Genomic DNA, 11,649 nt, shown 5'->3' on the forward strand with positions numbered 1-11,649 from the left:
TGATGCTATTTCTTAAATCTGTAACATATTGTATTGTTAAATAGTCTAGTCTTTTTCTGTTACTGTTACTGTAATGGAGCAAATGTAACCCAATTAATTTACTTAGGGATTAATAAAGTATGCTGATTCTGATTCTGATGCTATATTGATGAAATTGATAAATGTTTTTTTTTTATGTCTGTTGGAAATTAATTGCTACACTGAACTAAGGCTACAGAAAAAAGTCTTTAATCAATATAAAATGATACATTACAAATCAGAAAATAGTTTGGAGTTGCAGTAAACTACACATCAGCCATTTAATACAAAAAACAATCATATAAGGCACCATTAAAGGATACTCACATTGCAAACCAAATCACTGTAAAATCAATATGTTTTAATTCTTCTTTAATCCATTTGAAATAAGAAGACACGCACTGTCACGCTGAATGCACCTGGATATTTTTCCCCCCAAAAAACTGCCACTGACCCTTCTGTTTTTTACAATGACGACGTGAACAACTCTTTACGTTTTTAGTGGAAAAATCTCATCACCATCTTATCTGAAAGTCTGATCTGGTATTACATATGTACATAGAACAACAGCACCAAAAATAACGAAAAATATTAAAAGGATAAAAAAAATAAAATAAGAATAACAACACAGCACCCAACAAACACTAAAAACACTGACCAAAAATCTGTAACTCAAGTACTGGAGGATGTTAAATTAGCACCAATCACTAGCACAGTAATACAATCTGCCACTGAAATGTTGACTGATAGTGTTGAGTATGGGTCCTAATTTTAGCACTAATAAAGTGCTAGTGTGCAGGTCTTTTTTGTTCCTGAAATATGCCTTTCCTTTAAGTTCCCAAACATCACTACAATACTGTTAGTCAAAAATTAATAGAGTAAATATAGTAGAACAACTGTTCAGTTATCTACTGGGCTAATTTTGCTTAATCTATATCATCTTATGTCCTGTAAAGCTTCCCTCCAACAATGCACACAGCCTTTGGTTGGTAAGGTTATGAACGGTTTCATTGCTTTATTTGGTAGAAGCATAAGTGTGACCATGCATTTGACTTTCAGCACATGTGGCCAAATGTCACAGCTGGCTAGCTCTGAGACGTCCAGGAGACAGGCTTCTTCTGCTGTTAAATGCCTAAAAAAGACAATGATGATGATTATACTTACAGTTTTTGAGTAAGTTAAAGCTTAAACAAACCAAATTACATTTTAAAAAGTGATTCTGAAATACATACCCTTAGAGCCATGGGTATGCATGCACGTTGTTAGGTACAAAAAGTGAAAGGAATCATAATTTCATGAGTAGCTGAGCGATGTTATACCCAGGAAAAGAAAATTATCCCCTGTGTGACCAAAACTCCCAAGTTGTGCTTTTCTTTCTGTGTGGTTGGACTATTTAATATTATAGTGACTTACAAGGCTGCGAGTTGGGCTGAGAGAGCGAGAGCGCACAGGGCTGGTACTACTGCTTCTGCTGCGGCTTCGGCTCCACTGCAAAAACAGAAAAACCACCAGTATGCACGTGAGCTTTGTGTGCATCTTCGTGTCCTCACGTAGCCTGTTAAATAACATCCAGTAATTGTGATATATTTAAACATTAAAAAACCAATACCAGAGCACCACTTCTAGTCACAGCCTCGCCCTTCACTATTACAGTGTTTCCTTCCATTAAGGCTGGCCACACATGGTACATCACAAGAGGAGCAGTGAACTCAGAGTCGTAGCTGCGCCGATACCTTAGGGGAAAGAGACAGGGGAGAGTTGGAAGTGTGCATCTAAGTGTTGTGGGTGACATCTACTGGTAGTGGCTTTCAGTGACAGGCTGAAGTTCAAGGAGTGATATTCTGTAGTGACTGTTTGCAGCATGGAAAACATGTTACTTAAAACTTTCCCTTTAAAAAATGAACAAATGACTGCTGGATGTACAAAAACAGGACTGACTTGATGTCATTGTATAGTTCTCCATCAGTGGCAAAGCCCAAGTCCAGTGGAGGGTCCAGTGTCTGCATGGCGAAGGCCACTCTGCATGCCTCTCTGATCAACGAACTGATGAGGACAAAGTCCACCTCTGGCGGAAAGGAGATCCGAGGGTTCACATTCATAGCATTGATGACATCCTGCAGAGATGAAAGACGATCATGGTTTCCCTCAGAACTAGAGCATTTTGTTCATGAGTGTTGCACAGCACACATGAGACGCATCAGCCTACATTGACGCTGGTCTGAACATCATAAAGGTCCAGGTTTCTGACGATGTAGTCCACAGCTGCATCTTCTAGACTTTCCGGCCCAAAGTGAGATGTGGACAGCGTCTTTCTGACTCGTAGCCTGAACTGGCGGTAAGCCAATTTTGCTGTCTTGAAGGATTCCTATAACAGGAAAGCAGGCAATACATACATTTCCATGAATCCCAGCAGACAGCAGATCAAATGATCAGCTCTGTGTACACACAGCTCTAAAATAGCTGCAGCCATACCACAACTGCAATAAAGATTATTCTCTGGACCATCTCCAAGTCAGAAATGTAGCGGCGAAGCAGGGCCTGGGCATCCAGACGCTCCACAGCATATAGGTCATTGAAGCGCGACACAAGGCGGGCGTGGCGGGAGGAGTTAGTGAGCTGGGCTCGGGTGGGTGACTCACTCCTTCCCGGGCTGGAAGAGCGGCTGTGCCTGGACAAAGGGCTCGGAGAACGACTCCTCGCCAACCTGAGAGACAGAAAAAAACTAACATGTTAATTATTTAAGACGCTGAACGGCGTCAGTGTGTGAGCATGTAATGTTTGTGTGTGTACCTCGCTTGCAGCATGGCTTTCTCTGTGCTCAGGTAAGACACTTCGTCTCTCAACAGGCGAATCTGCCGCTCATAGTCATCGAGAGCTTCCAGCTTTCTCTTATAAATGTCCACCTGCTCATGTGCGGATCTCAAACTGAAGCACAGACACACTTCACGTTAACAGAAAAACTCATACGTGCATATTAAAACAAGTAAATGATCTACATCACCTACTCAGCTTTCAGTTGTAATATTTCATCTTCAGTGGCCAGAAAGGTGGTTGTAGACTTGCTCTTTGTCTCATCCACTTCCTTCTGAGCATCAAGCAGCCTGTTTAAACAGATCGGTACCTGTACTTACTGACCAAAGTGTAGTTAAATATGAGCCATTGAAGCTGAGATAAGAAGGTCTGACAGTTTTTTTATCTATAACTTAGACTCACTCTGCTCTGACCGACTCCAGCTGTAGCCGAGCGGAGCACAGCTGAGTCTCCAGCTTCTGCAAGTCATTCTCATGGGAGGCAGAGAGCTCCCTGATCTTTCTGTCCTTCTCTGCTGAATCCTAACATTTACAAATGATGATATATATGTCATATATATGAACACTCTGATATATTTTCTGCTTTACTGATAGATGGAGTCACCTGGATGAGCTGTAGACTGGTGTCATCACTGACTGAGGGCCTCGCCATTGAGAAACAGGATCCGAGCCATGGTAGTAGTCGTGTTTTCAGAGTGTCTACTCCGGCATAGTGTCCACCTGATTAGTGACAAAATGTTAGAACCTGTGCTTAATAAAATAAATATAAATAAACTGATGAAGCTTGTACCTTCTGCAGCTGTAAGGTTGAGGATGGCAAACAGTTGGCCCTGGATTTTGGCGGTGATTTCAATCAGCTCACAACATCTGTTCAGATTCTGGTCACAAGAAATCACCTTGGAGGGTTAAAAAAGAAAAAAAAGAAAAAGGGAAACAAATTTATTTTTCCATTATCTGAACCACTTATCCATCATGGTCACATGGAGCCTTCCCAGCTGTCACAGTCTAGTACAACGATTCACTTAAAAAAAATTCAATATATATAATCAATTAATCGATATAGTACTATATTGTCATATTATATCTATTATGATGGTTATTTCTTTGTTACTTACTTATTAGTCATTTTTACTTATTAGTTTCTTATTAGCTTTATTTCGTATTAGCTGAAAACACTCGAAGGCATTTGATTCCTGCGTTTGAAGTTATTGCCTCTACAGGAAGAAAGAGGAAGTGAACCATCTCAACCTGAGGCAAATATCTTTGGAGCTGTCTAAAAGTACCCATGGCAACCGGCGTCCATACCAACCAAACTCCACTGGGAAATCAAATCTAAACAAATGCATTCCTTTGCTGTATTTTTTAAAATGATTTAAAGCGTTTCCAAACCTGCCTGTAACAGTTTTATTCATGATTATAATAATAAAGTGGAACAAAACAAATGAAAATCACAGGTTTAACGAATAAAAATCAGTAATGGACGAGAGCAAACAAACCTATTTGTCATGTTCTGAAGACGAGGATGCTCATAATATATCTGAAACCCTTTGGCTAAAAGGTTCAACTGTATGCAAATATACCAATTCAGTGGATAGTGATCGTGGAAATAGGACTGGCTAACACGGATGAAGTTGCGTGGTCAGATTTAGGTCAATCATGACTTATTGATGAACTTACATGGTAGTCCTTGTGCCAACTCTCAAGCTTGTCCTGTAAGACGCTGAATGAAGATGTGTTGGTCAATCTCCTTAAAGTGTCAGCCATGTCGATCCACAATCCTCGGGAGGTTTTAAAAATCCCCAGGAGGAGGCCTGCAGCTTTAGCAGCAGGCGGAAGGGGGGTACGTCTTAACGAGGAGTGTAGTAAAAATTCCTGGACCTGCGACACGAATGCCAAGCGTCACCTTCAGTTGTGGCAACCGAGTGAGGAGACGACGGGAGCAACGAATCAACGCAGGGTTTAAATAAATTACTCCCGTCTCATCAGGCCTCTGCAGACTGTTGTCTCCCCCCAGATGTAAATACGATCGTGATGACATCCTGTTAAACGAAACCAATGCCGAGGGAGTTAACTAACCCCCCTTGGGGTCAGGTGCTGCTTGAGTGGCGGTGTTGGGTCAAATCCGATTATACGATAATATGACATACTAAATTAAATGTGCAGTTCATTGTAGTATCTAAAATAATAACTGGAATACTTATGTGTGTTGTACTCATGTATTGTAATCCAGATTAAAATTAGCAATCATTTCAATTAATGCCTTTAAATACGTTATCCTAAATATGACTTTTTGAGTTTATGATCACAATTGTATCACAATTTTTTGTGATAAAAATGATCACTATGAAACAGCTATGAAATATATATAATTAATAGTAATGCCATTGCTATCTATCTATCTATCTATCTATCTATCTATCTATTATTATTATTATTATTATTATTATTATTATTATTTAAGAATCGTGGCCGCTGCTGACAGTTCACCTGTGGAAAATATGAATGGACTGTTTCTTCTATTTTAGGATCTTTCTGTCATTGGCTGGCTGAGTTTGGAATATGCCATTTTTCAATGTCATCAAAAAAAATTTTGATAGATTTTTTTTATTTATCTGTTTTTTATATTTATTGTGTATGTATTTGTTTTCTATAGTCAAGTCATATTCAACTACCATTCAGTCAACAACTAAAAACGTAATCATTATGGAGTACTGTCATCCCCTTTATCTGTGAAAAGTGGTTTGCTCCGAACTCTCAGCAAGCAGAAGAGGGAGGGTCAACATGGCGTCTGAACAGGTCCGTTATGTTCTGTATTTCTTGTTATTCTTGCGTTTTTCTCCGCCTTTTTTGCATTTAGTTAACGGAACACTTATATATATGTTTCTAAATAATACACAATATAAACTGGATTAATAAAAAAAAAAGCGTACTGGGCTTTTGTCTTGGCTCTATCGGAATATCAGTGTAACAGAAAACATTAGTGGCCTCTGCTATGGGTATCGAAAGCGTCATATGGAAATAAATAAAAATCTTATTCTTTTACTAGACCTGCTGTTTGACAGCGAATTTATTACAACACTATGAAGAGAATAAAACTATAGCTGTGTAATATTGATACAGCGGAGAGCATGTTATTTTCATTTTGCTGCCAAAGTGAGTGCAGTTTATTTTTAGTTATGACCAGCGACAGGCTGTCGCGGGTATTTAACAGATGCAGAGAGGACATTGAAAACAAGCAGGAACTAAAAACTTTAATTTAAACCTAAAAAGAAAGTAGAGGCGATTCAAAAAGAAAAGAAAGTCAAGAAAATACAACAGTTGGTGCGTAAACGTGAGATTCTGGGTAAACCAATCTCAATAATCAATATGTGCTCTAAAGCTATAAAATTAGGCCTATGAGTGGATACTCTCAAATACACCCTAACAACTGTGTAATTACATTGTAAAAAGAGGAAAGGTTGTCTTTACTTTCCATTAAAACAACATGAAGGTGTTAATTAATTTAAAAATGCATGCATGTAGCTTTCATTTCTTTCTCCGTTAAAATACTCATAGGTACTCATAGGTCTTCTTATTTATAAGTTCTTACAGTATAATTAGTTTCTCTAATTGTTACTACCATTTCTTGCTATAACTACATTTTAAGCGGTTACGTTTAGAAACAGTAGGTACTTCAAGTAATTCAGTAGAATTACATGGTAAATGTGGGACAGTTACACCATAGATTACAGGTTTTATTATCTGTTATTACTTGTTATTAAGACTGTAAGCATTAGACCTCAGAGTTTGTTTTCTGGCTTCTAGGAAAGCTCCAATGGGCCAGTGAAGAAGTCCATGCGAGAAAAAGCCATAGAACGCCGCACCATCAACAAGGAGCACAACAGTAATTTCAAAGCAGGCTATGTACCCATAGAGGAAGAGCGTCTTCATAAGACAGGGCTAAGAGGACGCAAAGGAAACATGGCTGTGTGCATCATCATCATCCTCTTCCTCCTTGCCTTAATTAATTTAATTGTGAGTACCTAAAACATCAGTGTATTTGTCTGTGTGTTGCATTTTTTAGTGTGTGATCTGTATATTTTGTGCATGCTGTTGCCTCACAGATCACATTGGTTATATGGACAGTGATCCGCATCGGTCCGAATGGCTGCGACAGTATGGAGTTCCATGAGAGTGGCCTGCTGCGCTTCAAACAGAAAGCAGACATGGGTATTGTCCACCCGCTGCACAAGAGCACAGTAGGAGGCCGTAAAGACCAGGATCTGGTCATTGTTGGTAACAACAACCCGGTGAGCAATACAGAGTGTGTTACAGAGTTTAGTAAGGGCTGAGTATCGATAAAAAGACAAGAAAAGCCCATAATGTGCACACATTAAAAACTCTCCTCTTTTATTTCACGTGTGTTGCTACAGGTAGTCTTCCAGCAAGGCACTACAAAGCTGAGCGTAGAAAAGGACAAGACCTCAATCGTTAGTGATGTCGGCATATCCTTCACAGACCCTCGGACCCAGACGACATTCTTCAGCACTGACTTTGAAAACCATGAGTTTCATTTGCCCAAAGGAGTCAAAGTCCTCAGCGTTAAAAAAGCTTCCACAGAAAGGGTGTGTACGGTTTCCAGTAACTCACTGATGGGTGCAATAACAAAGTATTTCATTAGTCCTGTCAGTGTTTTATAACCTGTACCAAACATTAGCTAATAATCCATAAAGGTAAATCAAAACAGCATATTTACAGAACACGGAAAAGTCCCCATGAAGACGCTGAACTTCATCAGTGTAAACAGAAGAAAGGCTCAGTTATGAATTCATCTTTTAACCCAGTGAAAGTTGTTTTCACAAATCTACTTCAGATCTAAACATTCATAGACGCCACATCATGTGAATGTTTAAACAAAACTGGACTATTCTAAAGAAATATATTTAAATCTGAAAATCTAGAAAGTCTATGGAGGGATATAAAGTTTACAGTTCACCATGACTCCAGTTTATCAGAGGCTGAGAGAACCTGACAGAAAAAACAGGTGTGCAAAGCTGCTAAACAAAGTTTCAAGAAGATTCGTAACAGAGCTGAATTCCAAGCAGTGGTGCCTTTCAAAAGATTCAGAATAAATAACCACAAACAAATATGTTTGTGACATATTTGTGACGCAGGGTCCAAAAACACAGCTAAAGTTAGAAAAATGTATTTTTTACTTTTTTCCTAAACTTTCTAAACGTATAGAATAACATGCAAAAAAGATTTAATTTATATCTCTTTATTTTCTATGAATTTTTAACTTGAAGATGTCAAAAGATGTATATTTGTTAAATTTAGTAACAATACACTTTTGTGTACATGTTTGTAAATGATTAAACTTCTGATAAAAATGCCACTAGATCTACAAGAAACTGTCTGCTGACCACAATGAACACAATTTTATTGCCACAAGCCAAAAATGGAAAAGTTGCCAGCATCACAGAGGAAGCAAATTTCACTGGCTAACTGCCCAGGTCACACCTCAGGCACATGTGGCTGCGCTGAGCGGGGGGTTCCCTCCTCATCCAGGCTAGCTGGAAAAGTCCCAGCTAACCAGCATAGAGTGTGCACATAGTGTGCTATTTATTTTCAGATTATACTGTCTAATAAACTGCTTAGTGGCCATACAGTAGCCTTAAGAGATATTTGCAGACATGCTACATCACATTTAATAAGTGGAGGAAAAAATAGTCGTTAAAAATGTCTTTCACAGTATCATTTCTATCATTTTTGTTAACAGTCTTGTGTTGCTGCTCATAACATTATATTCTAAACTTCATATTCTCTCTGCGACTTTTAGATCACCAGTAATGCTGCATCTGACCTGAACATTAAAGGAGACTCTGCCATCATTCGTGGTAACGAAGGGGTCAACATCATGGGTCGGACAATCGAGTTCAAAATGGGTGGAAACATTGAGCTCAGGGCTGTGAGTATGGAATTTTTCCTACAATAAAGCCGATCGAGTAAAGGGCCAGAAGATCGATGAGTAATGATGATTTGTCTTCGCAGGAGAACAGCATCGTGCTCAATGGATCGGTCATGTTCAATGCCACGCGTTTTCCTAACTCTGCAGGAGATCTGTATTTCAATGAAGGTCAGGAGAGGTACAAGCTCTGCATGTGTGAAGATGGAACTCTGTTCCGTGTGCGGGTGAAATTTACCAACATGGGCTGCCAGACTTTAGATAACCCATGTAAGAAGGCTCACTAGGACTGGAATCTGCTATTGCATCTCAATCAGTCCACACTGAATTCAGATAAACCACTTTCAAATTTATTTTTGATAATGTGGAGCTCTAATATACAGGACATTCATAATGGCTTGGGCATAATATCTCTGTGGGTCATGTGTCAAATTCTGTGTTTCTTATTATTTTTGCCACTTGGCCAAAGATAAAAACTGTAGTATTTTATTTTTCTGCAGATTTGCCAACTTGAGATAATATCAGTCTGTTACTTCTATATAGTAGGACATGAAACACTACACGTACAAAGGCTAATGTACACTATGGAGCCCTACTCTCAAAAACTAGATTTAACTCTCTCTGGGAAGCTGGATTTAAGAAATAAATGTTTCAAGTTTACATTTTTTGAAAATGTTTAGCGCCATCTGGTGCCAGTACAGAACATGACATCACCAGGGCATTTCATTAGTTTACGTTAGCTAACTAATCACAGAACCAGTAACTCAGGTGATAATAAGGACACTAAAACCAAAAAAAGCAGGGATCAAAGGGGATCACTTTTTCATTGCCTCTGGCTGCAACGATGATTTTTATGTTAAAAAACCAAGGAAATGCTGTTCAATTTCACTTTTTGTCTCTAAAGCAGTAATTGGTTCTTCGTTAATTGGCTAGCTGCATTGAAACAGGAAAATCCACCTGTTATCTGTAATGTTTGGGTTCGTAAAGCACTATTTAAATGAGCACTGTGTGAAGGAGAGCTTGTTTGAGTCAAGTAACAGGTTGTTTTACCAGACCAACAAGCTGGTGTTAGAAACTCAGATTTTTTTCCTCGTCTGGCCAGATGTACCTAGCAGCGCAATCAGTTAAAGGCCACAACATGCAATCAAATTTATGCAATCACATTTATGTATGTTTTTATGTATGTTGTGTTGTAAACTGTTTGGATGTGCATAGGAAAATAGACTATTTTATTGCATAAATAGTGCTGATTGCATCTTGCAAACATCTGTTTTGCCAGCTGATTGTGCTTCTAGGTACACTCACCTACTGAAGTAACGGTGCGGTATCGGACAGCAGCGCGTCGGTCTGGTGAACCACCTGTCACCTGACTCAAACAGGGTCTCCTCCACACAGTCCTCATTCATAAAGTGCTTTATAAACCTTTGTAAACGAGTGTTGGTCACCTACTGTGCCTAACAGGAGGATTTTACTGTTTCAATGCAGCTAGCCAAACAACAAGGGAACCACTTACTGCTTAAGAGACAGAAAGTGAAACTGATTATAGCCTTGTTTTGTTTTTGTTTTTTTGATAACATTTATTGTTGCAGCCGGGGACAGCACAAAAGTGATCCCCTTAGACTGCTTTTTAGTTTTAGTGTCCTTATTCTCACCTGAGTTACTGGTTACTAGTTAGCTAACATAAGCTAATGTAAGTCTATTAGCTGCAACCAACCAACCCGGTGATGTCGTGTTCTGTACTGGCACAAGATGGCGCTAAACAAGATCAAAAAATGTAAACTTTAAATAGCTCTTCCTTCAATCCAGCTGCAAAAACAGAGTTAAATCTATGTCAGTTTTTGAGATAGTGTAAATTAGCCTTTATACATGTAGTGTTTCATGTATGCTTTATTGGTATTATTATTGTTTTCACTCCCCTTTAGCAGTAATGAGCAGATACAATATTTATTTTTTTGGCTTGCCGTCCAGTATTAATAATATAAAAACCCTATATGGGGTTTGCGTAAGATCCCATTTGCCGCTTCATTATTCCGGGCAGCTGTGTGATATTTTCTGTCATATTAGCTGACATGTGGAAGACACTACACGACTGTAATGATGTATGTAAAACTTGCAGGTAATGCAATGCACAGAGTTAATGATAAATTGTTATACATGATACATTTTAAGCCATCCAGTGATGCTAAAGCAGAGTAGGTTTCTTTCTGCATATCTCGGGCTGTTTATCATGCACGTGCCAATGGATATACAAGGGACTATATATCATTAGATATATGTGTAATATTTTAATTTTGTTGCAAAAGCTTTTTTAACAACAGAAGAATACAATATTGAAAAAACGGTGTGCACTACATTCTGCTACAGATTAATGCAAATGTTGAGAATTTTAGTTCATCAGCTACTGTGGGTGCAACCTAGATGGGGTTGTTTGAATTTTGTGCAATATAATATATAATATTTGACTTTGCTTTGGATTGTCTTGTCTGTTGTCAACTGATGTTAACGATTACTGATGTTAACGATTATTGATGTTAACGTCAATAGTTGTTCTCAGAGCACAGACTTCATGCCTGTCATGAAAGAACAGCTTATTTGGTCGAAGAAAAACCGAAGAAATAAATATTGCGACCAGCCTTATTTGGAAATTTGTCCAACGTTTCATTGGCATGTTTGTTTCAATAAAGAAATGTGTTGCTATGTGAAAAGTGTTATCATTGTTTCAGTAAATGCGCCCACGGTCATTTAAAACCATAAAAGCGTACTGCGCCTCATTATAGCGCTTTATTGTCTAATAGAATGCAAAGTATGAAGGTTTGGTCTTCGCCATAAACTTACACCATCACAGTAAGACTGTGACAGTAAGACATTAACCAGACG

General features: G+C 38.6%; 2 protein-coding genes across 2 annotated transcripts; one reads left to right on the forward strand and one right to left on the reverse strand.

Moving 5' to 3' along the window:
* Nucleotides 1–212: 212 nt before the first annotated feature.
* Nucleotides 213–4,915, reverse strand: spata18 (spermatogenesis associated 18). The gene is made up of 12 exons (XM_006790204.3): nucleotides 4,506–4,915; nucleotides 3,619–3,724; nucleotides 3,433–3,548; nucleotides 3,232–3,350; nucleotides 3,024–3,119; nucleotides 2,809–2,943; nucleotides 2,491–2,722; nucleotides 2,225–2,383; nucleotides 1,957–2,132; nucleotides 1,628–1,751; nucleotides 1,432–1,506; nucleotides 213–1,150 (listed from the first exon to the last, which is right to left on the reverse strand). The coding sequence occupies exons 1-12, from the start codon at nucleotides 4,590–4,592 to the stop codon at nucleotides 1,094–1,096; spliced, it is 1,482 nt and encodes a 493-aa protein (XP_006790267.2). The 5' UTR covers nucleotides 4,593–4,915; the 3' UTR covers nucleotides 213–1,093.
* A 615-nt stretch (nucleotides 4,916–5,530) lies between these two features.
* Nucleotides 5,531–11,477, forward strand: sgcb (sarcoglycan, beta (dystrophin-associated glycoprotein)). Its single transcript, XM_006790205.2, has 6 exons — nucleotides 5,531–5,624; nucleotides 6,633–6,842; nucleotides 6,932–7,117; nucleotides 7,241–7,432; nucleotides 8,647–8,775; nucleotides 8,859–11,477. The coding sequence occupies exons 1-6, from the start codon at nucleotides 5,610–5,612 to the stop codon at nucleotides 9,057–9,059; spliced, it is 933 nt and encodes a 310-aa protein (XP_006790268.1). The 5' UTR covers nucleotides 5,531–5,609; the 3' UTR covers nucleotides 9,060–11,477.
* Nucleotides 11,478–11,649: the final 172 nt, after the last annotated feature.

The sequence above is a fragment of the Neolamprologus brichardi genome, chromosome 23 (genome assembly GCF_056152115.1).
Source record: "Neolamprologus brichardi isolate AB-2024 chromosome 23, ASM5615211v1, whole genome shotgun sequence".
Classification (NCBI taxonomy): Eukaryota; Metazoa; Chordata; class Actinopteri; order Cichliformes; family Cichlidae; genus Neolamprologus; species Neolamprologus brichardi.

Excerpts from the sequence above, each read along its gene's own strand:
- spata18 (XM_006790204.3), bottom strand. The coding sequence starts at position 4,592 with ATGGCTGACACTTTAAGGAGATTGACCAACACATCTTCATTCAGCGTC. Across the intron at positions 3,120-3,231 it reads CTGGAGTCGGTCAGAGCAGA|GCTGCTTGATGCTCAGAAGG; the intron begins GTGAGTCTAAGT and ends CTGTTTAAACAG. Across the intron at positions 2,133-2,224 it reads ATGTTCAGACCAGCGTCAAT|GATGTCATCAATGCTATGAA; the intron begins GTAGGCTGATGC and ends TCATCTCTGCAG.
- sgcb (XM_006790205.2), top strand. Across the intron at positions 7,118-7,240 it reads TTGTTGGTAACAACAACCCG|GTAGTCTTCCAGCAAGGCAC; the intron begins GTGAGCAATACA and ends GTGTTGCTACAG. Across the intron at positions 8,776-8,858 it reads GAAACATTGAGCTCAGGGCT|GAGAACAGCATCGTGCTCAA; the intron begins GTGAGTATGGAA and ends TTGTCTTCGCAG.